We start from the raw sequence: 26339 nt of genomic DNA, 5'->3' as shown, positions 1-26339 counted from the left end.
TGATAGATTGGGAAAGGGGGAGGTGCAACGAGACCTGGGTGCCCTTGTACACCAGTCACTGAAAGCAAGCATTCAGGTGCAGCAAGCAATTAGGAAGGTGAGTGGTGTGTTGGCCTTCATTGCAAGAGGATTGGAGTACAGGACCAAGGATGTCTTACTGCAGTTATACAGGGCCTTGATGAGACCACATCGAGAGTATTGTGTGCAGTTTTGGTCTCCTTATCTGAGGAAGGATGTTCTTGCCTTGGAGGGGGTGCAAAGATGACTTACTAGGCTGATTCCTGGGAGGACAGGATTGATGTATGAGGAGAGATTGGGTCAACTGGGCCTATATTCACTAGAGTTTAAAAGAATGAGAGGGGATCTCATAGAAACGTATAAAATTCTAACAGGACTAGACAGGCTAGATGCAAGGAGGATGTCCACGATGGCAGGGGAGTCCAGAACCAGGGGTCACAGTTTCAGGATACGGGGTATGCCATTTAGAACCCAGATGAGGAGAAATCTCTTCACTCAGAGGGTGCTGAACCTGTGGAATTCTCTATCACAGAAGGCAGTGGAGGCCAAGTCATTAAATATATTCAAGGAGGAGACAGATATATTTCTTAATGCTAAAGGGATCAAGGGATATGGGGAGAAAGCAGGAACAGGGTACTGAATTAAACGATCAGCCATGATCTTTTTTGAATGGCGGAACAGGCCCAAAGGGCTGAATGGCCTACTCCTATTTTCTACGTTTACATATTCCAGGTATTCTGAAAAAATCCCCTTAAATGTCTACCACTGCTTCTCTATTGATCTATCTCCTAACCTCGTAACCCAGTTCACTTCAACTAGCTCAGCTTTTATGCTGACATAGTTACCCTTATTTAAGTTTAAAATACTAGTCTTAGACCCGCTCTTCTCTCTTTCAAACTGGATGTAACATTCAATCATATTGTGGTCGCACTACCGAGAGGTGCCTTTACTCTGAGGTCATTAATTAATCCTGTCACATTACACAATACCTCGCTGGTTGTTTCCAGAACATGCTGCTCTAAGAAACTATCTTGAAAGCATTCTATGAACTCCTCATCCAGGCTACATTTGCCAATCTAATTTTTCCAGTTTATATGTGGATTAAAATCACCCATGACTATTGCTGACCCTTTATCACAAGCACCCAATATTATTTCTTGTATACTTCATCCTAACTCAGCTTGTTAACTATGTTTCAGTGGTAACTTCAAGTCAAAGAATCACAACTTTTCTTTTTTGGTTGATCACACCTTCTAACCATATCCCTAACCCCTCAGAAGTATATCTAGTTGCCTCTTGAACCTATTTATACTATCAGTTTCATTAGCTCATCTTCTCCCATCCATTTCATATTAGTTTGAAATCAGCACTTCAATGATATCTTTCCTACAGATATGAAGCAAAATAACGTCACTCACTCCAATTCTAAGTCTCTCAGAAATCATACTAAACTGCACATCAGCTAAATTTAAAAATTCTTCTCTCAGGGTTACACAACATGAGGCAGCCACATTACTTTAGGACCTTCTCTATGACGTCAAATTGCTTTTAATGTTACAAAGTTTGGAAAGTTGTGATATGGAGGATCACCGGACATCTTTGAAGAGATGGGCATTTATTTTTTAATTCTGAACTAAAGTCAGAACAGACACAAAAAGAATATGCAAGAACCTTCAAAACTTTGGGTGCTTTGGTTATAAACTGAAGTGAATTTCTCTGAGGAACAACTTCTTACAAGCAAACTTCCTCTTCTATAGAAAGCTCCGTCCTTCCCTGATGTTGCTCACTGATTTGGGCTGATAGCAAAGGAGCTGGACTGCAGACAGGGAGAGACTGCCATTAAGCAGAAGTGAAGTTGTTGGTGTACCTACAACCCGATATGCTCAACGAGGTATTTCTACCAACTACAAGTGTTTCAAAAATAGATGAGAGGATTGTATGGTGAAAAGTTTACAAATTAAAGATCAGTCTAACAGGTTTGCTTTTAACGATGCACGATCACGTCACTTGATAAAATGTCTAAAGATTGACAGATGCGATTATATTAAGGCAATTTTACAGCTAATAAGGTTAGATAACCAAACTACATAAAACTATTTCAACTTGCTGCATATTGTTATCACTGCAACGAACAGGAAGATGGAAAACCACAACATGAAACAATAAATTACCAACGGACAAGAAGATAAATTTGATTCTGAGAACTCTAAAGTTACCATACCATTTAAGCATTTGGGGAAAAAAGAAGTGCCTTGGCTGGAGTTTGAAATGTAAGTACATTTTTTTTTTTTTAAACAGAGTTATGAGACTAACCCTCAGAGTCATTAGTCTTTGCTCATGACACAGACTCGAGAAATTGGACTTTTCAGTTTGGAAAAGGAGACATGCAAGGTGATGTTATACATGGAAATAAGATTGTTGAGGGAATGGAAATGTAAATTGGATCATTTCTATAAATTATTTGCAAAAGCTAAGTAAAGAGACGTGGGTTTAAAAGATTATAATCTTATTGATATCAGGAAATTTGTCTTCAGAAGGAGTGATTAATATGTGGAATAGTGCTCCACATAAAATATTGGGAGGCAAGAACAATTCAATAAGTTGCTCTTTTTGAAATATTTTAATGGACTTGGACATAAAGGGCATAATTTCAAAGTCTGCAGATGATACAAAGTTCATAAATTTAGTGAACAATGGTGTCAAAAGATTTCAGGAGGACATAGACTGCCGAAATGGGAAAGCACAGGACAGATGAAATTTAACAAAGAGCAGTGTGAACTTTGATGGAAAAGACTGAGGAGGATATGAACTAAAAGGTATAATTTTAAAGGGGGTTCATGAACAGAGACTGGGAGGGGGCAGTTGTTGTACACAAACCTTTGAAGGTGGCAGGACATGTTGAGAAGATTGTTAAAACAAAAGCATATGTGATCCTTATTTTCTAGAGAAATAGAGTACAAAAGCAGGGACATTATACTAAACCTTTATAAAACACTGGTAAGGCCCTGGCTGGAGTAGTGTGTTCAATTCTGGGCACTACACTTTAGGATGTCAAGGCCTTGGAGAATGGTATCGGGGTCAAGGTGTTCAGTTATGTAGAGATACTGGAGAAGCTGGCAGTGTTGTTCTTAAAGCAGTAAAGTTTAAATGGAGATTTGGTCGAGGTTTTCAAAATCATGCATGGTTTTGATAGAGAAATAAGGAGAAACTGTTCCCAGCAGAAGAATTGTCGATAACCAGAGGACACAGATTTAAGGTGTTTGGCAGAGGAACCAGAGGAGCCATAAGGAAACATTTTCTTTTACACAGCGAGTTGTTGTGATCTGGAACGTACTGCCTGGGAGGGTGGTGGAAGCAGATACAATATCAAAAGAGAATTGAGTAAATACTTGGTGAAAAAAATTACAGAGCTATGGGGAAAGAACCGGGGGATGGGACTGAATGGATTGTTCTACCAAAGAGAAAGCACAGGCATAATGGGCTGAATGGCCTCCTTCTGTGTTGCATCATTTCATTAAATTCTTTCTAGATGGATGATTTAAGTGGGGTCAAATCATCTTCCACAGCTGCAATTAGATGTGCCCTTGATTTTGTATCACAAACTTATTCAACTTCACAATAGGACGCTTCCAAAGCAGACTTTACTGTGATTTATTTAACATTTTACACACAAAAACCCACACTATTTGCTATTAAAATTGAGATACTCCAAAAAAGTAGTGCATCACTACTGATCACTTCATTAAAAATGACAACTGTGGTGTGCCCAGAATAATGTCCAGAAGAACCGCAATGACGTTGAGTCAAAATCAAACAGATGAAAGAAAAGGGAAAAGAAACTGGAGACAGGGCATTAATAAAATGTCTCCTTGCTAGTACTGCCCACAGCCTGAGAAGACAGTTTAAAATAAAAACTGCTGAAAAATACAAGATGGTATGTGGAAGCAAAGGTAACACACAGACAAGGAGGGAAATAATGTCATCTAAAGTGCAAGGATCCTAGCACAGTGGTGCAGTGGTTAGCACCGCAGCCTCACAGCTCCAGGGACCCGGGTTCGATTCCGGGTACTGCCTGTGTGGAGTTTGCAAGTTCTCCGTGTCTGCGTGGGTTTTCTCCGGGTGCTCCAGTTTCCTCCCACAAGCCAAAAGACTTGCAGGTCGATAGGTAAATTGGCCATTATAAATTGTCACTAGTATAGGCAGGTGGTAGGGAAATATAGGGACAGGTGGGGATGTTTGGTAGGAATATGGGATTAGTGTAGGATTAGTATAAATGGGTGGTTGATGTTCGGCACAGACTCGGTGGGCCGAAGGGCCTGTTTCAGTGCTGTATCTCTAATCTAATCTAAATGGAATATGCCTTAGGAAAGGGTTAGAAATGCCCATAAAGGGTATGTTTGCTTAATCACTAAACCACTGGAGACTCAACACAGAACAGGGATCAGTGCCTTCACCCAGTAAACCATCAGGGCTTTTACCCACTGAGCCTGCAATGGGAAATTCAAAAAAAAGGGTAACTTTTCTTCAATTTGTGAGCCTTGCTTTGTGGATTGCCTCAGCGTTCATGCGGTTGTTGATCGAGTGAGGTTTTGCTCCCAAGCTGACAGTTGGTCAATTAGATATTGCCGCATTTTATTGCAACATTAAGGGACTGAAGGTATTCAGGTTACAATTATTGATCCGGAATGTATTGCTGAAAGATGGTGGAAGCCAATAAAAGGCACCTGAAGTAAGGATGTAGGTTCTCTATTTTTTTATCCATTCATGGGATGTGGGCGTCGCTAGCCAGGCCAGCATTTATTGCCCATCCCTAATTGCCCTGGAGAAGGTGGTAATGAGCTGCCTTCTTGAACCGCTGCAGTCCATGTGTGGTAGGTACACCCACAGTGCTATTAGGAAGGGAGTTCCAGGATTTTGACCCAGTGAGAGTGAAGGAACGGCGATATAATTCCAAGTCAGGATGGTGTGTGACTTGGAGGGGAACTTGCAGATGGTGGTGTTCCCATGCATTTGCTGCCCTTGTCCTTCTAGTTGGTACAGGTCGCGGGTTTGGAAGGTGCTATCTGAGGAGCCTTGGTGCATTGCTGCAGTGCATCTTGTCGATGGTACACACTGCTGCCACTGTGTGTGGTGGTGAAGGGAGTGAATGTTTGTGGATGGGGTGCCATTCAAGCGGGCTGCTTTGTCTTGGATGGTGTCGAGGTTCTCGAGTGCTGGTGGAGCTGCACACATCCAGACAAGTGGAGAGTATTCCATCACACTCCTGACTTGTGTCTTGTGGACAGGCTTTGGGGAGTCAAGAGGTGAATTACTCGCCGCAGGATTCCTAGCCTCTGAACTGCTCTTGTAGCCATGGTATTTATATGGCTACTCCAGTTCAGTTTCTGGTCAATGGTAACCCCCAGGATGTTGATAGTGGGGGATTCAGCAATCGTAATGCCATTGAATGTCAAGGGGAGATGGTTAGATTATCTCTTGTTGGAGATGGTCATTGCCTGGCACTTGTGTGGCGTGAATGTTACTTGCCACTTAACAGCCCAAGCCTGGATATTGTCCAAGTCTTGCTGTATTTCTACACGGACTGCTTCACTATCTGAGTCATTGAAAATGGTGCTGAATATTGTGCAATCATCAGCGAACATCCCCACTTCTAACCTTATGATTGAAAGAATGTCATTGATGAAGCAGCTGAAGATGGTTGGGCCGAGGACACTACCCTGAGGAACTCCTGCAGTGATGTTGTGGAGCTCAGATGATTGACCTCCAACAACCACAACCATCTTCCTTTGTGCGAGGTATGACTCCAACCAGTGGAGAGTTTTCCCCCCCGATTCCCACTGACTTCAGTTTTCCTACGGCTCCTTGATGCCGTACTTGGTCAAATGCTGCCTTGCTGTCATGGGCAGTCACTCTCACCTCACCTCAAGTTGAGCTCTTTTGTCCATGTTTGAACCAAGGCTGTAATGAGGTCAGGAGCTGAGTGGCCCTGGCGGAACCCAAACTGAGTGTCACTGAAGTTATTGCTAAGCAGGTGTCACGTGATAGTACTGTCGATGACACCTTCCATCACTTTACTGATGATTGAGAGTAGACTGAGGGGGCGGTAATTAGCCAGGTTGGACATTCTGCTTTTGTGTACAGGACATACCTGGGCAATTTTCCTCATTGCGGGGCAGATGCCAGTGTTGTAGCTGTACTGGAACAGCTTGGCTTTACAACCAGAATGCATCTTTTCTAAATCTCTGTCATGCCTATGTAACCCAAACCCCTTCTGTGTACATCCGCATGCATGGTTTGGCTGTCAATCTGGATGTACATTGATTAATCCTTGCTTTTTGTCTTGGCCCTTCTATGCTGTCTCCTGCCATTCCTGTTACCCAGTCATACCACCTTTCATTTATCCCCTCTTGGGTACTTTGCCCCCTTCACCCAACAACAGCCTCCTTGCACCCAGCCAGCAGATCAATAACTGCCTCTCTCTACATTCTTCCAAAATGCCCCTTCTCTCATAAACAAGGCCCCTTTGCTTGATTTTTTTTGGATTACTTGTTTAAATAATAAGTGCTAATAATACTCACTAGGACAAGCTAAATACAAGCATGGGAGGACTGGCATTAACACCAATTGAGATCAACCATGATGGTTCTTCAATTTTTACTGTTTGTGTGAATTCAGATTCTTTCCACATTGATGAATTGCAATTGTATTAATTTCATAATTAAAGTGCACCACCGAAAGATCACAATGATGGTAACATGCTCACTGAATAAACAGATGGGGAGAAAGTAGAAAAAGGAAAAAAAAACAAAAAAACACTTGTTTGCTTCTTCTTCAAAATAAAGGCACCTGTTGGTGAGATTTCTCCATAAGTTTAATTCTTTTCTTTTCGCATTTATTCGATTAAATTGTATTTGGTTGCTGTGGAAAACTGAAAATAAACAGATTTGCTGAAAATCCAATATACTGTTTCATCAGTTACTGCAGTAAGGGATTTCCATTTGTGGAGAGATACACACAGACCCATTTCCAAATTTAAACCACAGTGCAAGACAAAGGACTGGGTGAAAAGACAGAACCTTTTCAATTTTTAAGTTGAAAGCATCCAACACTATGAAAAAATATGTTTTCACAGTGGAGGACACTAGCACCATTCCAATAGTAGCAGGTAATGCAGAGGTTATAGAAAGGGAGGAACTTAGAACAATCACCACCACTGGGGAAAAAGTACTGAGCAAACTATTTGGATTGAAGGCAGACAAGTCCCTGGGGCCTGACGGCCTACATCCTCGAGTCTTAAAGGAAGTGGCAGTGAACATAGTGGATCCATTGGTTATAATAGTCCAAAATTCCCTGGATACAGGAAAGGTTCCAGTGGATTGGAAAAATGCTAACATAAGGCCCATATTCAAAAAAGGAGGAAGAAAGTAGGAAACTATACACCAGTTAATTTAACATCTGTCGTTGGGGAATTTTTAGAATCCATTATTAAGGAAGTAATAACACGACATTTAAAGAACAAAAGAACAAAGAACAGTATAGCACAGGAACAGGCTATTCGGCCCGAACTTGCCTCGCACTTCCCCTCTAAACTTTGCCCCTCGCACCTTAAACCTATGTCCCCTAGTAACTGACTCTTCCATCCTGGGAAAAAAGCTTCTGACTATCCACCTTGTCCATGCCACTCATAACTTTGTAAGCCTCTATCATGTCGCCCCCTCCACCTCTGTCGTTCCAGTGAAAAAAGGCAAAACGCAATCCATCAGAGTCAGCATGGTTTTATGAAGGGTAAATAGTGTTTGACTAATTTGCTAGAGTTCTTCGAAGAGGTAACAAGTAAAGTGGATAATGGGGATGCTGTAGACATAGTGTATCTGGACTTCCAGAAGGCATTTGATAAGGTGCAGCAAAAAAGATAAATACACAAGGTAAGACCACATGGGGTTAGGGGCAATTTATTAGCTTGGGTAGAGCATTGGCTAATCAACAAAAAACAGAGAGTCGGGATAAATGGGTCATAGAGTCATAGAATCGTACAGCATAGAAACAGGCCCTTCGGCCCACCGCGTCCATGCCAACCATAATGCCTATCTATACTAATCCCACCTGCCTGCATTAATCCCATATCCCTCTATGCCTTGCTCATTCAAGTACCTGTCCAAATGCCTCTGAAATGTCGCTACTGTTCCTGCCTCCACCACCTCCTCAGGCAGCTCATTCCAGATACCCACTATTCTTTGTGTGAAAAATTTACCCCTTTGATCCCCTTTAAACCTCCTACCTCTCACCTTAAATCGATGTCCTCTAGTTTTAGTCACCCCTACCATGGAAAACAGACTTTGGCTATCTACCCTATCTATGCCTCTCATCATTTTATATACCTCTATCATGTCCCCTCTCAGCCTCTTTCGCTCCAGGGAAAACAGACCCAGCCTATCCAATCTTTCTTTATAACTCAAGCCCTCCAAACCAGGCAACATCCTTGTGAATCTTTTCTGCACCCTCTCTAGCTTAATCACATCTTTCCTGCAGTGCGGCAACCAGAACTGCACACAGTACTCCAAATGGGTCCTTTTCTGGTTGGCAAGATGTAACGGGTGGGGTGTCACAGGGTTCGGTCCTCGGGCCCCAACTGTTTACAATCTATATTAATGACTTGGATGCAGGGATAGAAGGTACTATAGCCAAATTTGCAGATGACACCAAAATAGGTGGGATAGTAAGTTGCAATAAAGAAATAAGAAATTTACAAATGGATATGGATAGGTTAGCAGAATGGGCCAAAATTTGGCAGATGGAGTTTAACGTGGATAAGTGTGAGGTTATCCATTTTGGTCGGAAGAATAGAAAGGCAAATTATCTAAATGGTGAGAAACTTCAGAGTGCTTCGGTGCTGAGGAATCTGGATGCCCTCGTGCATGAATCGCAGAAAACTAGTATGCAGTTGCAGCAGGTAATAAGAAAGGTAAATGGAATTTTGGCATTTATTGCTAAAGGAATAGAGTATAAAAGTAGGGAAGTGTTGCTACAACTGTACAAGGCATTAGTGAGACCGCACCTGGAGTATTGCATACTGTTTTGGTCCCCTTACTTGAGGAAGGATGTAGTTGCATTGGAGGCAGTTCAGAGGAGGTTCACTAGATTGATTCCAGAGATGAGGGGTTTGTCTTATGAAGAGAGATTGAGCAGATTAGACCTTTGCTCTCGAGTTTAAAAGAATGAGAGGAGATCTAATTGAGGTATAGAAGATGATTAAGGGGATTGACAAAGCAGACGTAGAGAGGATGTTTCCTCTTGTGTGGCAATCTAGGTCATAGTTTTAGGATAAGGGGTAGCAGATATAAAACAGAGGTGAGGAGAAATTACTTCTCTCAAAGGGTCGTGAGTCTGTGGAATTCACTACCCCAAAGTGCAGTGGATGCCAGAACATTGAGTAAATTTGAGGAGATAGACAGATTTTTAAGTAGTAATGGTTGAAGGCTTATGGAGAACAGGAATGAAAGTGGAGTTGAGGCCGAGATGAGATCAGCCATGATCATATTGAACGGCGGAGCAGGCTTGAGGGGCTGAATTGCCTACTCCTGCTCCTAGTTCTTATGTTATGTTCTAATTATACTCAATTTCACTGAACATTATGACTTTATGACTTGGATTTTTTTTTTTTTAAGTATGGTATTTTTACCTTTTCATCATCCCTGATCAACCCCAGAAGTTGGCTAACTATTCCCAGGTTCAGAGTCTGGGCTCTGAAATATGTTTGCAAGATGTGACTAAGGGTGACCAGAGAAGATTCTCTCTCTGAATTCCCTCCCTCTCGTTTCCTAGGAAACACCTCATTATGACTGTGCTAAAAGCCCTCTTAATGTTATAGCCCAGGGTTTTTGTACCTGAATGTTTAATTAAGGTGTGCTCCAATAAGTAGTTCTATGCTATTCATAGATTACTTAAATATGTGGTTTGACTCACAGTTCCAGTACTCTGTCTACCTCCCATTAAATGCATCTATGTTTAGTTTAGTTTACAAAAAGCAACAAAGAACAAAGAACAGTACAGCACAGGAACAGGTCATTCGGCCCTCCAAGCCTGCGCAGATCTTGATGCCTGCCGAAACTAACACCTTCTGCACTTCCGGTGCCCATCTCCCTATATTCCCTTCCTATTCATATATTTATCAAGATGTCTCTTAAACGTCGCTATCGTATCTGCTTCTACCACCTCCCCTGGCAGCAAGTTCCAGGTACTCACCACCCTCTGTGTAAAAAACTTGCCTCGCACATCCCCTCTAAACTTTGCCCCTCGCACCTTAAACCTATGTCCCCTAGTAACTGACTCTTCCACCCTGGGAAAAAGCTTCTGACTATCCACTCTGTCCATGCCGCTCATAACTTTGTAAACCTCTAACATGTCGCCCCTCCACCTCCGTCGTTCCAGTGAAAACAATCCCAGTTTTTCCAACCTCTCCTCATAGCTAATGCCCTCCAGACCAGGCAACATCCTGATAAACCTCCTCTGTACACTCTCCAAAGCCTCCACGTCCTTCTGGTAGTGTGGCGATACAGTTTAGAGATACAGCACTGAAACAGGCCCTTCGGCCCACCGAGTCTGTGCCGACCAACAACCACCCATTTATGCTAATCCTACACTAATTCCATATTCCTACCACATCCCCACCTGTCCCTGCATTCCCCTACCACCTACCTATACTAGGGGCAATTGCTAATGGCCAATTTACCTATCAACCTACAAGTCTTTGGCATGTGGGAGGAAACCGGAGCACCCGGAGGAAACCCACGCAGACACAGGGAGAACTTGCAAACTCCACACAGGCAGTACCCAGAATTGAACCCGGATCGCTGGAGCTGTGAGGCTGTGGTGCTAACCACTGCGCCACCCTATGTCAATCACTTCAACCACTCGTGGTAACGAGTTTCACATTCTCACCAGTCGCTGTGCTTCAACTGAATTTCCCATTGAATGTCTTAGCCACTACGTTTTATTTATTGTCCCTCAATTTAGATTCCCCAATAAGTGGAAACATCAATAAGTAATTCAGTAGACGTAAAGAAGTCATTTTTTTCTTAAACTGAGGCTGCACTCTGCGCATGCTATTTTACATACGGTGATATGACACTGGACAATCAAGTTTGCAATCAAGTTTACATCATTCTTTAACAAAGCATGCAAATAAAGTAAAATGTTATCAATTGCTGTTTATGCACAATAGTGTGGATAGAATATAGCCATAATTAACCTCAATGTGTCATTCTATGTTTAAGATTGTTTGACACTTAAACTAAGAGTATGCCTTTTTCTTTTTATGGCTAAGTGTTTATTCAGTTGACTGAGAAGCTGACTTTGTGAGAACAGAACGAGAGCAAGAAGAAAGACATCACATATGTTTAAGGGCGGCAGTGGCGCAGTGGTTAGCACCGCAGCCTCACAGATCCAGGGACCCGGGTTCGATTCTGGGTACTGCCTGTGCAGAGTTTGCAAGTTCTCCCTGTGACCACGTGGGTTTTCGCCGGGTGCTCCGGTTTCCTCCCACCACCAAAGACTTGCAGGTGATAGGTAAATTGGCCAATGTAAATTGCCCCTAGTGTAGGTAGGTGGTAGGGAATATGGGATTACTGCAGGGTTAGTATAAATGGGTGGTTCTTGGTCGGCACAGACTCGGTGGGCCGAAGGGCCTGTTTCAGTGCTGTATCTCTAAATAAATAAACTAAATATGCTCGCACCCTGACTCGTGAAAGTAATAACAGTGCAGCATCACATAAGCATTTCCTCTCATATTTCATTCTTGCAGATTTGGTGTCTTTCGTCACATTCCATGAGCAATTGTATCTCAAGTTTACTAATAAAAATAAAGAAAGGGAAGAGTGCCGCCCTTCAATCTTGTAAAGGAAGTAGACAGAGTACTGGAGCTGTTAATCAAACCATATATTTTAGTAATCTATTAATAGTATAGCACTGTACTTATTGAAGCATATTAACTAAACACACGGGTACAAAAACCCCCGGATTTTCACTTTAAGAGGGCCTTTAGTACAGAGGGGCTTTCAAGGAAAAGGGAAGAAAGGAATTCAGGGGAGAACCATCGCTGGTCACCCTTGGTCACATCTTGAGAACCTGTTTCAGAGCCCAGACTCTGGACCTGGGAATAGTTAGTTAACCTGTCAGGCTGGGCAGGAAAATTGAGAGATGTGGGAAGACCTGTGAAAAATATCACATTTAAAAAAAATTCCAAATCACAATGTTCAGTCAAATGGAGAGTAATAAAGGGACATTATTCCGCTAGGGAAGCACATGAGGCAGAAAGGAACAGAAGGAAATGCTGATTGCATGAGAGAAAGAGGGGTGGGAGGGTGGAGCTTAAACACTAGAGAGAGTCAATTACAGTGCAGGAGGAGGCCATTCGGTCCATCAACATAATCCAGATGGGCTAAATAGCCCGTTCCTGTGCTGCAAATTCTACATAGATACAAAGTGCTCTGAAAATTCACAGTGATGCTGCTAGGCACTGGGTAAATACTTCATTTCTTTCCGGGAATAAGATCAAATTCTGCTTGAAATATTAATATATTTGGGAATGTTTACTGCAACTTTCTTTAGCAAGTGAAATTTAAAAAAAAACACCATTCCTTTATACAGAAGCAGGACATGACGTGGCTATGAAAGGAATTGAAATTTACAGCAATAACCATAGGTGCAGGTGATCAAATACCACACAGAGAACTGCAGCTAGAATCCGAATAAGAGCATGGGAATATCATCTGCGGAATGCAGCTGGTCAGGGTTCAAAATGTACATTACGGACGTCACACTCATATCCCAAAGTATTTGCTCAATTGCCTTTCGGAGAGGTCAGGAAAAATTTCACAGTTTTTTTTTTAACATAAGCTGTGCAGAGACAAGACCAGAGTGAGTGCAGCGCAGTCTCACAAAAGGAGTCAGCTCAGAATACTAAATGCTTCGCAAATCAAACTTAAAACTACAATTGCAAAATGCTTAGGGACAGAAATACTTAGCACCTCAACATTCTGCTTCATTTTGATCAGACTCGAGTACAGAAGAAGCTGAACACAGGTACAGAAAAACATCTGCGGGACATTTCATTTTGCTACCTGTGGCCACCGTGTTTTAACGTAATTCAGGTATGAACAAATGATTATTGGATATTTGAGGGTAGTGCAAGGCTAGGGCCTGTGAACAAGTCAAACTGCAAAAGCAAAGCTTGGGTTATCACACAGCTCATACTATGAACATTTACTGCAGTATATAAGTAGATAACAAAGCACCAAGTAAGAATTTACAAGCATCAAGCAGCTGGTACTTCAATAATATCTATTCTTTTCTCCCAGGAAAACATTTTACTTTCAGTCCCTTTCTCCTCATTTTTCCCGAAATCGCTGGCTCATAGCTAGTTAGCCTTCATGGGTAGCAGTAGTTCCTGGTTCCTCACACAAAGTTTTTTTTTTAACATAAATCTGGACAATGAACGCTGGCAGCCAAAGGTATCCTATGGAATATCACTGTCAAGTTGAATCCTCTCTCCTCAGGTGTACCATTCAAAAAGAGGTCATGCAATAATCAGAATTGAGGATTACAGATAAAATTTTCACCTCCCAAGCTATGGGTCCTAACAGCCAACTGCACGGCTCCACTGCAATCCTTGGCTGAGATCAGTAAACTTAGCATAGACAACATCAACTGGCATTTATATCGAGACTTCAACTTCAATAAACATCTCAAAGTGCTTCACAGAAGCATCAACAAGATATGACACCAAGCCACAATGTTGGGACAGGTGATCAAAAGTTTGGCCAATGAGCTAGGTTTTAACGAACGTCTCAAAGGAGCAAAGAGGGGTGGGAGAGGCAGAGAAGCTGGAGAAGGGAATTCCAGAGCCTCGGGCTCAGGCCGTTGAATGCACAGCCATCAATGGTGCAGCAATTAAAACTTGGGGTGTGCTAGAGGCCAGAATTGTAGCAGTGCAGGGATCTTGGAGGGTTGTCAAGCTGGAGGAAGTTACAGGGCAGGGAGCACTGGAACAGACCAGGGATGGTACCCAGAGCTTTCTGGCTCAGTAGCACACACTACATTTAACCACTGGGGTTATTATAGCACTGAAATACACACAAGCTTATAGGTCCTGAGAAATTTGTTTCTCAGTTTTATTACCTAGCAAAGATATCAGACCGTAATTTGCTGTCACTGTTGGACTGATCCTTGCTCACTGAATCACCATGGTGTTTCGTGCGGGATGTTTCTGATAATGGCACAACAAGGCAAATAGGACATCTCGTACCTGAGTGAAAAAGGCAAGCAACAGTGTATCCACCACCTTAACCAATGAGCTTGAAGCATTGCGAAATAAACAGAGGAAGGACTGAGGAGAGTGAATTCAACATCAAATAAAGAGTGGGAAAGAAAGATTGGATTGAGAGAGAAGAGACAAAAAGGAAAAAGTTTAAAAAAAATTAGTTTTCAATTTTTTAAAATTCCAACAACAATTAAAACCTGAAGGAATGAGGCTCCACAGAGCTGTAGCAGTTATTTTTCAGTACATAACATCAACAGCGGTGGAGTGAAACTTCTGGATTTCTACATTTAACCGGCCATCTGCTACTCACCTGAAATTGCTATACTCTTTGTGCAAAAACAACCCATTAGCCTCACCGTTATTTTGAGAGCAAATTATGACAATCAACATGTGTTTTTTTTAAGCTGTTCTGCAATAGAGGTTCATAGATTTTAAAGTGTGATCTCTGCATCCTTGGGAGCCTAGGGGTCCGCAGATTACTGCTATATTTATTGACTTACAGGCGTCAGCCTTAGCCCAGTAGCAGCACTCTTGCCTCTGAATAAGATAGTGGGTTCAAGTCTCACTCAAGATTTCAGCACAAAATCTAGGTTGGCACTCTAGTGTGGTACCGAGGAAAGTTGTACCATCAGGGGTGTTATCTTTCAGATGAGACATTAAACTGAGGTCCTGTTTGCCCTCTCGGGTGGATGATATGATCCCAGAACACTACTTCAAAGAAAAATAGGTGAGTTCATCCGGTTTCCTGGCCAAAAATTATCCCTCCACCAAAACCTAAAATGCATTACCCGGGCATTTGTCGCGATGCTATTCGTGGAACTTTGCACTGCCCAAATTGGCTGCCTCATTTCATATATTACAACAGTGACATTTCAAAAGAACTTCAGAATGCCCTGAAGTCATGAGAGAGCTATATAACTGCAAGTTCTTTCTCTCTAACTTTGTCATGTTAATTCCGTGACAAAAATAATTTATGTAATAATAGCACGCTCTTTCTTTGGGTAGCTGGCACTGCCTTTTGTAAGTTTAGGACAAATAGGTCATTGTTAGGAAGTCCCCACATCAGAAAGTTTAAAACTAGCTTAAAAAAAGTTTAGAAACAATTGACTTTGTTGCTAAAATGCAATTACACTCTTGAAAATGATAGCCTGGCAACTAATGATTATTTGTTCTCCAGCAAAGAAGAACGAACATCAACCTTTACAGCTCCTCCAACATGAATGTCACCAGTTACAACTCCAGCCTGAATATATCGTTGCAAGGCAAGTGTTTACGAGATACCCGGGTTACCAAGGTGCTGTTCCCCGTGCTTTACACGGTTCTCTTCATCGTTGGTATCATCCTCAACATCCTGGCAACCAGAATATTCTCACAAATCCCAAGCAACTCGACCTTCACTGTCCTCCTGAAAAACATCGTCTTTGCCGATTTGCTCATGACACTAACACTTCCTTTTAAAATAATCAGCACCACTCAACGAGCACCCTGGCAGGTGAGGTGGTTTGTGTGTCGCTTTTCAGCAGTGATTTTCTACTTCACCATGTATGTCAGTATTATACTTCTAGGGTTGATAAGTTTTGATCGCTTCCTCAAAATCACCAGGCCCTTTGGCAAATCATGCTTGCGAAATGCTAGATTCAGTAAATTTCTGTCTGCAGCAGTTTGGGCTTGCATGTTTTTTCTATCCCTTCCCAACATCATTCTGTCAAACAAAAAGGCAACACCAGACTCAGTGAGGAAGTGCGCGGGACTGAAGGGGTCAGCTGGATTGAAGTGGCACGCCATTCTAAATTACATCTGTCAGTTCATCTTTTGGGCAGTGTGTATACTGATGGTCGTGCTTTACATCGTAATAGCCAAGAAAGTTTACGAGTCTTATGTAAGGTCCAAAAGTAAGGACAGTCAATCTCAGAGAAAGACGAAGGCCAAAGTGTTTGTCATCGTGTCAGTCTTCTTCATCTGTTTTGCACCATTTCATTTTGTGAGAGTGCCCTACACACTCAGCCAAGTGGGCAAGGTGACGGACTGTTGGAAGCAGAACATGCTGTACTATATTAAAGAGACAACGCTCTGGATGTGTGCCTCAAACACCTGCCTGGATCCATTTATTTACATTTTCTTGTGCAAGTCATTTAGACGGCGGTTAGGCAAACCTGCCAAAGGCAGGTCACACACTTCAGAGAACACGCACAACACGACAAATGAGGAAGCAGCTACAGAGACTGTCGTATAGAATGAATTTCTTAATGCTTTTTACTTCATTTCCAACAATGTAAAACTAGATAACTAAGTATTCTTGCATTGTTAAACAAATTAGAGTCAAAGGATTTTCATTGTTCCGTTTCTACTTAGAAAAGTCTCACTTCTCTAGAACATGGCAATGGTGAGCTCATGATCATAGAAGAATCGCAGAATTGTTACAGTCCAGAAGGAGGCCATTCGGCCCATCGTGTCTGCACCAGCTCTCTGAAAGAGCAATTCACTCAGTTCCATTCCCCCACCTTCTCCCCGTAACCCAGCACATTCTTCCTTTTCAGCTAATTGTCTAATTCCCTTTTGAATGCTTCCGTTGAATCTGCCTCCACCATGTTCTCAAGCAGTGCATTCCAGACCGTAACCACTCGCTGCATGAAAAAGATTTTCCTCATGTCACTTTTGCTTCTCTTACCAAATACTTTAAATCTGTGCCCTCTCGTTCTCAATCCTTTAACGAGTGGGAACAGTTTCTCTCTATCTACTCTGTCCAGACGCCTTATGATTTTGAATACCTCTATCAAATCACCTCTCAGCCTTCTCTTCTCCAACGAAAACAGTCCTAACTTCTCCAATCTATCTTCATAACTGAAGATCCTCATCCCTGGAACCATTCTCGTGAACCTTTTCTGTACTCTCTCCAATGCCCTCAAATCCTTCCGAAAGTGCGGCGCCCAGAACTGGATGCAATACTCCAGCTGAGGCCAAACTAGTGTCTTATACAGGTTCAACATAACTTCCTTGCTCTTGTACTCCATGCCCCAATTATTAAAGCCCAGGACACTGTATGCTTTATTAATCACTCTCTCAACCTGTCCTGCCAGGTCCCTCTGCTCCTGTAGACCGTTTAGAAGTGTACCCTTTATTTTAGTTCTGAAGAAGGGTCACTGACCTGAAACGTTAACTCTTCTTCTCTCTCCACAGATGCTGCCAGACATGCTGAGTATTTCCAGCATTTCTTGTTTTTATTTCGGATTTCCAGCATCCACAGTATTTTGCTCTTATTAACCCTTTAGTTTATATTGTCTCTCCCTGTTCTTCCTACCAAAATGAATCACTTCACATTTCTCTGCATTGAACTTCATCTGCCACCTATCTGCCCATTCTACCAACTTGTCCATGTCCTTTTGAAGTTCTACACTATCCTCCTCACAGTTCACAATGCTTCCAAGTTTTGTATCATCTGCAAACTTTGAAATTGTGCCCTGTACACCAAGGTCTAGGTCATTAATATATATCAGGAAAAGCAAGGGTCCCAACACTGATCCCTGGGGAACTCCACTACAAACCTTCCTCCGGCCTGAAAAATATACATTAACCACTTCTCTTGGTTTCCTGTGACACAGCCAATTCGGTATTTAAGTTGCAACTGTCCCTTTTATTCCATGAGCATCATTATTAATGGTTACTCTTGGTGACAGATCCTAAAATTTGATACTTGCCACCAAATATTTTTAATAGTTGCTTTAAAATGAATGGCCTCTATTTAACATACTTCAATTATTGTGAAATTGTTGACAAATCCATGAGTTTCCATCTTTCAGCCTCCATTGAAAAGTTGGGTACCTTTTGAACTCAAAACAGCCACCAGAGAAAGCTGCATCAGGAGATGGAGACGTATCCATCAGATTCAGTCTTGGTGAGAAGTACATGACTCAACTCCAAGCTTCAAAATTAATTATTCTTTTGAAAGTCCAAAGTCGCAAAGGTACTTTTTATTCAACAGTCTGCAATCATTCAACATGCCCCAGAAAACAAAACACAAATTTCCAGCTGCCAATGTTAAATTTACCAACGCTAAAAAAAAACACCAGGAAAACTAACAGACTGAATACTTCAAGTAGCTGAAAGGCAACATTTGCCAGAATGTAAAATCTTCTCTGTGTCTTAGGGCAACTATTTTAATTTCATTTCCACCCTGTTTTGCTTCCATTAAAATAGAACTGGATATCCATGGTGTGCAGTGAAGCTAGTGTTCGGGCATACATGCATACAAACAAAATCCAGTACTCCAGATGAAGTTTTATAGAAAGACACAGATTTAAGGTAATTAGCAAAATGCCACGGAGAATTAGAACATTACAGCGCAGTACAGGCCCTTCGGCCCTCGATGTTGCGCCGACCTGTGAAACCATCTGACCTACACTATTCCATTTTCATCCATATGTCTATCCAATGACCACTTAAATGCCCTTAAAGTTGGCGAGTCTACTACTGTTGCAGGCAGGGCGTTCCACGCCCCTACTACTCTCTGAGTAAAGAAACTACCTCTGACATCTGTCCTATATCTATCACCCCTCAACTTAAAGCTATGTCCCCTCGTGTTTGCTATCACCATCCGAAGAAAAAGACTCTCACTATCCACCCTATCTAACCCTCTGATTATCTTATATGTCTCTATTAAGTCACCTCTCCTCCTCCTTCTCTCCAACGAAAACAACCTCAAGTCCCTCAGCCTTTCCTCGTAAGACCTTCCCTCCATACCAAGCAACATCCTAGTAAATCTCCTCTGCACCCTTTCCAAAGCTTCCACATCCTTCCTATAATGCGGTGACCAGAACTGCACGCAATACTCCAGGTGCGGTCTCACCAGAGTTTTGTACAGCTGCAGCATGACCTCGTGGCTCCGAAACTCGATCCCCCTACTAATAAAAGCTAACACACCATATGCCTTCTTAACAGCCCTATTAACCTGGTTAGCAACCTTCAGGGATTTATGTACCTGGACACCAAGATCTCTCTGTTCATCTACACTACCAAGAATCTTCCCATTAGCCCAGTACTCTGCATTCCTGTTACTCCTTCCAAAGTGAATCACCTCACACTTTTCCGCATTAAACTCCATTTGCCATCTCTCAGCCCAGCTCTGCAGCCTATCTATGTCCCTCTGTACCCTACAACATCCTTCGGCACTATCCACAACTCCACCGACCTCAGTGTCATCCGCAAATTTACTAACCCACCCTTCCACACCCTCTTCCAGGTCATTTATAAAAATGACAAACAGCAGTGGCCCCAAAACAGATCCTTGCAGTACACCACCAGTAACTAAACTCCAGGATGAACATTTGCCATCAACCACCACCCTCTGTCTTCTTTCAGCTAGCCAATTTCTGATCCAAAGCTCTAAATCACCTTCAACCCCATACTTCCGTATTTTCTGCAATAGCCTACCGTGGGGAACCTTATCAAACGCCTTACTGAAATCCATATACACCACATCCACTGCTTTACCCTCATCCACCTGTTTGGTCACCTTCTCGAAAAACTCAATAAGGTTTGTGAGGCACGACCTACCCTTCACAAAACCGTGCTGACTATCGCTAATGAACTTATTCTTTTCAAGATGATTATAAATCCTGTCTCTTATAACCTTTTCCAACATTTTACCCACAACCGAAGTAAGGCTCACAGGTCTATAATTACCAGGGCTGTCTCTACTCCCCTTCTTGAACAAGGGGACAACATTTGCTATCCTCCAGCCTTCCGGTACTATTCCTGTCGACAATGACGACATAAAGATCAAGGACAAAGGCTCTGCAATCTCCTCCCTAGCTTCCCAGAGAATCCTAGGATAAATCCCATCTGGCCCAGGGGACCAGAAGGTGGAGTTTTTTTTTTTAATTTAGCACAGTGAGTATTTTTCATCTGGAATGCATTGCTTGATTGGCTGAAGCAGTTTCAGCAGTAATTTTTAAAAGAGAATTGAATATATACTTGAAAAGGAAAAATCTGCAGGGCTAAGGGGAAAGTGCAGTGGAGTGGGATGAATTGGACAGCAATCTCAGGCAAGCCAGCACAGGCATGATGGGCTGAAAGAATCTTACAGCACAGAAGGAGGTCAAAGAATCCTTTCAAACAACTCTGTATTTATGTCTCACATAGTGAGCTTTCTGTGCTCCACTTTCTTTGCCAACCTGCTACCCAACAAAGAGTTTCCAATTGTCAATTTGAATCAGTTCGGTTTTAGTCGACGATCACATAGAGTATTTTTATTTATTCGTTCATGGGATGTGGGCGTCGCTGACTAAGCCAGCATTTATTGCCCATCCCTAATTGCCCTTGAAATGAGTGGCCATTTCAGAGGGCATTTTAAGAGTCAACCACATTGTTGTGGGTTTGGAGTCATATGTAGGCCAGACCAGGTAAGGATGGCAGATTTCCATCCCTAAAGGACACTAGTGAACCAGATGGGTTTTTACAACAATCGACAATGGTTTCATGGTCACACTAGACAAGCTTTTTAATTCCAGATTTATTATTTGAATTCAAATTTTACCATCTGCCGTGGTGGGATTCGAACCCACGTCCCCAGAGCATTAGTCTGGACCTCTGGGCTACCAGTCCAGTGACATTACCACTACACAACCGCCTCCCCAATATTTAATGACCCTTATTTAAAAATAAGGGGCCGTCCATTTAAGACAGAGATGAGCAGAATTTTTTTCTCTGAGGGTTGAGAGTCTTTGAAACTCTTCCCCAGAGAGTGGTGGAGGCAGGATCATTCAATATTTTTAAGGCAGAGGTAGATAAATTCTTAACTAACAAGGGAGTCGGAGGGTACTGGGGATAAGCCGGAAAGCGGAGTTGAGGCCACAATCAGATCAACCATGATCTAATTAAGTGGCGGAGCATGACCGAAGCAACTGACTGGCCTACTCCCTCTCCTAATTCATAAGTTCGTATGAGATAGTGGATGCATTTACAATAAATAATTGTGTCAATCACAGATCTTCAACTATGTAGGAAATGTTTTAATTTAATCCACAAATAAATCCCTCGGATGAACGATAACACCAAGATTTGCAAATACTTTTACGTATTAATATGCATAAATTGAATCCCAAGGGTGCCGATGCCAACTACATATCATTTGGGCTTTATTCTCGTGGTTTGTGAAACCATCTAAATGCCTTAAGATTACAGCCTTTTCATGCATCTTTTCTCCATGCAAAACATTTGAATAGATTAAAATTACACCATTGCATTAAACTTCACCTATCCAGTGCACTACTACATGCAACATCCAGGATGTGACCATCCACTCCCACCAGAAATATCAGTGCATTCCTCTGATTTAACTATGACTAACAACCTAGGCTTTGATTTTACAGCACTTTGCCAAGGGAATGTTTCTCATTGATGTATTTACTCACCAAGAATCACAATTCGTGAACTCCATAAAAAGGTTCATTAAAATAAAAATGGCTAATGGCTAGACTTCCGGGTTATTTTGTTACCTTTGGTTTCAACAATATTTTAAAGTTAAAGTACGGATTGAATGCAGATTGTGCATTACTGCAGGATACTCAAGAAATACCCAAGGTTACCCAAGGAATGTGGGGAGCGGACGGGAGAGTGGAGTTGAGGCAGAATGTCGGTCATGATTGTATTGAATGGCAGAGCAGGCCCAAGAGACCCTATGGTCTAATCTGCTCCTATTCCTTATGCATGCACACACATACATTCTTGGATTTTAGTCAAACCATTTCACTAAATAGACTCAATCACAGTTCTGCAAGTAGCCCTGGACCATGTGATGAAGAAGTTGCACCTGCTTCTGTAATCTGCCTTTATAGCAGTAGATGACAGGTAGAATTAACAATTAGGCTATTGGTAGCACCAGCATACTGCGTTAAACATAGTAGCATGCTGCATTATCGCTGTCATTGAATTGACAGAATATCAATCATGAATGAAGGCTTTTTAAGAACAGGCGCAAGCAACTAAAATATTTGCAAATATAAGGGGTGAAGTGGGAAGTAATAAAGCACCACCAAATTCAGCAGACTGTAAGAACTACAATTAAGCTGAGGAAAAGACTGAACTTGACCATATCATGGCTAAGAGGTTCAATCAACAAAAATTCACCAAATTCCACTTCAAAACTACGGACAGGTTCCTTAAATTATTAAACAGTCTGTTATCAAAGATCAAAATTAGTCACAAGTTGAGCAAATACAACAGATAAACCACGAATTCCCTGCAGATGCAGTAAAATCTTGCTCATCATCTTGATGCTGGCATTTAAAGCAGCGATTTTAATTGCTCCACCATTGCTGGCCGTACCTTCAGCTACCTAGGCCCTAAGCTCTGGAATTCCCTGTTAAACCTCAGCAACTCTCTACCTCTTGTCCCACATTAAAAACCTACCTTTTTAACCAAGCTTTTGGCCATCTGCCCACATTAGCACCTTATGTGGCTCGGTGTCTATTTTTGCTTTATGGCACTCCTCTGAAGTGCCTTGGGGCGTTTTATTGCATTAAAGTGCTATATAAATATAAGCTTCTGTATTATGCACAGCAGGAATAAGGGCATCTGGCAAGGAATATTCCATTTATAATTTACACGTTTGCAACATCTCATGTTACATGTCACTTCAGGCCTTGTCCGTCAAACTGTATACAGAATGCTTTCAGCAATGTCAGGGGAATTATTGAAACATGTTATATATGAGATGCGATACGAAAAGAAAGTCGTGATTGCCATTTAAATTATTATCTTTTTCCATCTCTTTTGGTGATAACTCACACTGCTTTATTAATATTTTAATAAACTATGAGGGAAATCCTGATCAGTTTAATTTCTTTCAAATGTTCTGTTCTAGATATGCTTAAAGCAGCTACTGGTTGATAACAAAGCCTAAGACCTTTCTTAACTCAATGAATCAATAAAACTTTTTTTTTCCTCTTCCAGTGACTTGGTCCATCTTTTTCTCACAAAGTACAAGCTATTGGGATATTGCATCAACAACTTATATTTATATAGCATCTTTAACATTACAAACCATCCAAGGCACTTCATAGGAGCATTATAAAACAAAATATGGCACTGAGCTGCATAGGTCAGATGACTAAAGAGGCTTGTTCAAAGTACTAGGTATTAAGGAGCGTCTTAAAGGAGGAAAGCAAGGTAGAGAGGCAGAGAGGTGCAGGGAGGGAATTCCAGAGCTTAGGGCCTAGGCAACTGAGGGCACAGCCATCAATGGTGGAACAATTAAAATCGAGGATGTTCAAGAGGCCAGAACTAGATGACCACAGATATCTTGGAGGATTCTGGGGTTGGACAAGGTTATAGAGATAGTAAGGGGGCGAGGCAATGGAGGGATATGAAAACTTTAAAATCAAGATTTTGCTTGACCAGGAACCGATTTAGGCCAGCGAGCACAGGGGTGACAAGGGAACCTGACTTGGTGCAAGTTATGACGCAAGCAGCAGAGTTGGGCAACTTCAAGTTTATGGAGGGTAGAATGTAGGAGACCAGTCAGGATTGCGATGGAATAGTCAAGTCTAGAGGTAGCAATGGCACGAATGAGGGTTTCAGCAGCAGATGAGCTGAAACAGGAGCGAACTCGGGCACTGTTACAGAGGTAGAAATAGGCAGTCTTCATGATGGCGCGAATATGTAGTCGGAAGCTTATCTCGAGTTAAATATGACACTGTGTGATGGGACGACCAGGTCTTCACAACAATTCTAATTCCATAATGGTGGTTTGCGAAAATGCTCGGTCAATAAAATATCTTTTTTTTAAAAGTATAAAACTAATATTTTAGATTGTTCTGAAGGGGTATGGGTATCAGAGCACTAGCGTGAATGAGGCATACAGCTTTTTTGAAGGCTGGAATGTTTCGTTATTGTTCCTAACATACTGAAATGGTCTTTTGAGAAGACCCTTTCATTTTAGTCAATATGGCAGTATAAACAAGCAGCACAATCATTTGAATGATATTATTATCCCATGGGATCACGTGAAATTTTGGTTTTAGACCCTGTCCGATTTTATACTCCATTGACATCAGTAATAATGGACGGGGTATAAAACCGATGTTCGGCCCAATCCCATGAGATTACTGCCCAGCAAGTTGGGTTCAAATCTTCCCCAGTGTTTGAGGAAAGCATATATAAACAATCCAGTTTAGTGGATCTGGTTGCATCCCACACCTCTGCCAACTGAATTGCAGCAGCACGCCACCATATATAGCCACGTTGGCCAGTCATCAATCTGCAGCAGCAACCCAACAGAAAAAACAAACCGGTAATTATACATCACCTTTCACCTCAGGGATGTCCCAAAGGGCTTAACAGGCACTGAAGCACTTTTGATGCCTAGTCACTGTTACGATGTAGGGAAACCTGACAGCCAATTTGCATAAAGCAAGCTGCCACAAACAACAATGAGATAAATGGCCAGATAATCTGTTTTAGTGATGTTAGTTGACGGACATACGTTGGCCAGAGTAGAGTAGTTGCTTCAGAAGCCTGGTGTCAGGCATGCAAGTGATGTGGTCTGCCCAGCGAAGCTCATTTTGGGTGAATAGCACCTTGATGCTGGCTTGGGAGAGGATGCTGATATTCGACTGCCTATCCTGCCAATGAATGTGAAGGACTTTACAGAGACAGTTAATGGTGCGATATAAATGCAAGCTGTTATTGGGGTAATAGTTTAGCGTAAAGCATGGCTTGGGTATAAAGTTAAAACGCGACCTGGGCCCGAGTCCTTTAATTTTTTTTTTAAATGCCCAACCTGACCCGAACCCGATACATGTATTTGGGTTTGGTCGGGTAGCTAGGCTTTGGACTAGTGATCGAGTACAGGTGCCAGTTGTTGATGTACCCATGTTCAATTATCATAAAGTTTAAAAAAAAACAAACACTCATTCCAAACGGGCAAAGGCGCTGCGACCTTGAGCACTCGCGGGAAAAAAAAAGTATCCACTTCAGGAAATCATGCAATTTAACAAAGAAGCTTCTGAATTGTATCAAGTTCCGATGTAATTAACAAAAAAAATCTCCGCAGAGAACTCAGGTTGGGAAGTTTAATCTCCCTATTTCCAGATAATTTTAAATCCTTGTGCCAAGTATAGATTAAAGCAAGAGCTCAGTTGATGTTTCTGTACTTACTGCAGTCACTGGTATCTTCCCCGGGCTTGTCAGTTTCTCTCGGATTTGATAGATTTCAGAATGTAAGGGGTTGGGTTAATTTCACTCAGGTGCTTTATGTCGGAACTTGTAGCTGTTTCTTTCCCCTCCTTTCCTCCCCCCACTCTTCTCACCTCTGATTTCGGTTTGTCCTGATCTCTATCCACGTCCAGCCCAACCCGAGCCCGTATTTTGGACACGGAAGAGAGACCCGACCCAAACCCAACACATGTCGTCGGGTCCTGTCGGGTTCAGGTCGTGTAGCCATGCTCCACTTCAGTGGTATTTTTCAATGGCTTGAGGTGCCTGCGGTAGATTGTCCAAGTCTCCAAAGCATATAGGAGTGCAAGGATCACCGCTGCCCGGTAAACCACGACCTCAGTCCTGGGTTTGAAGTCCTGGTCCTTGAATACACTCTTCCTCAGGTGGCCAATGGCAGAGCTGGCATATTGAAGCTGGTGGTGAATTTCATCATCCATGTCTGCCTTCGTTGAGAGGAGACTCCCGAGATATGGGAAATGGTCTATGTTTTCCAGGGTCTCACCATGAATCCTGATCGATGGAGGACGATGATGTGCTGTAGGAGTGGGTTGGAAGAGGCCCTTAGTTTTCCAGATGTTTAAAGTAAGGCCCATTCTCTCATATGCTTCAGTGAAGGAGTCAACGGTGACTTGGAGCTCAGTCTCTGAGTGAGCACATACACAAGTGTCATCCGCATACTGAAGCTCTAAGACTGAAAGTTGGAGTGACCTTTGTTTTGGAGTGGAAGTAACAGAGGATGAATAATTTCCGATCCGTTCTGTAGGTTACCTCCACTCCTGTGAGGAGCTTG

At 42.2% G+C, this 26339-nt stretch overlaps 2 protein-coding genes across 19 annotated transcripts in view; one reads left to right on the top strand and one right to left on the bottom strand.

Moving 5' to 3' along the window:
* Positions 1 to 23252, top strand: part of LOC137375436 (P2Y purinoceptor 13-like) — a 57029-nt gene extending 33777 nt beyond the window's left edge. For 3 of the 11 annotated variants that reach the window (XM_068042644.1, XM_068042645.1, XM_068042656.1), the window contains 2 exons: positions 13071 to 13166; positions 15513 to 23252. In XM_068042644.1, the coding sequence (XP_067898745.1) occupies positions 13071 to 13166; positions 15513 to 16568 (1152 nt within the window). In that variant the 3' untranslated portion in view covers positions 16569 to 23252. Of the gene's footprint in view, positions 1 to 1522; positions 2289 to 2321; positions 2410 to 7875; positions 7944 to 13070; positions 13167 to 15512 lie in introns of those variants that run through there. The other 8 variants (XM_068042651.1, XM_068042653.1, XM_068042652.1 and 5 more) reach the window with 7 other exon arrangements.
* Positions 1 to 26339, bottom strand: part of LOC137375437 (mediator of RNA polymerase II transcription subunit 12-like protein) — a 604549-nt gene that overhangs the window by 207706 nt on the left and 370504 nt on the right. The window lies entirely within an intron of this gene.

The sequence above is a fragment of the Heterodontus francisci genome, chromosome 11 (genome assembly GCF_036365525.1).
Source record: "Heterodontus francisci isolate sHetFra1 chromosome 11, sHetFra1.hap1, whole genome shotgun sequence".
In the NCBI taxonomy this organism is placed as follows: domain Eukaryota; kingdom Metazoa; phylum Chordata; class Chondrichthyes; order Heterodontiformes; family Heterodontidae; genus Heterodontus; species Heterodontus francisci.
The sequence above is the reverse complement of the archived record's forward strand: the minus strand, read 5'-3'. Positions and strand labels throughout refer to the sequence as shown.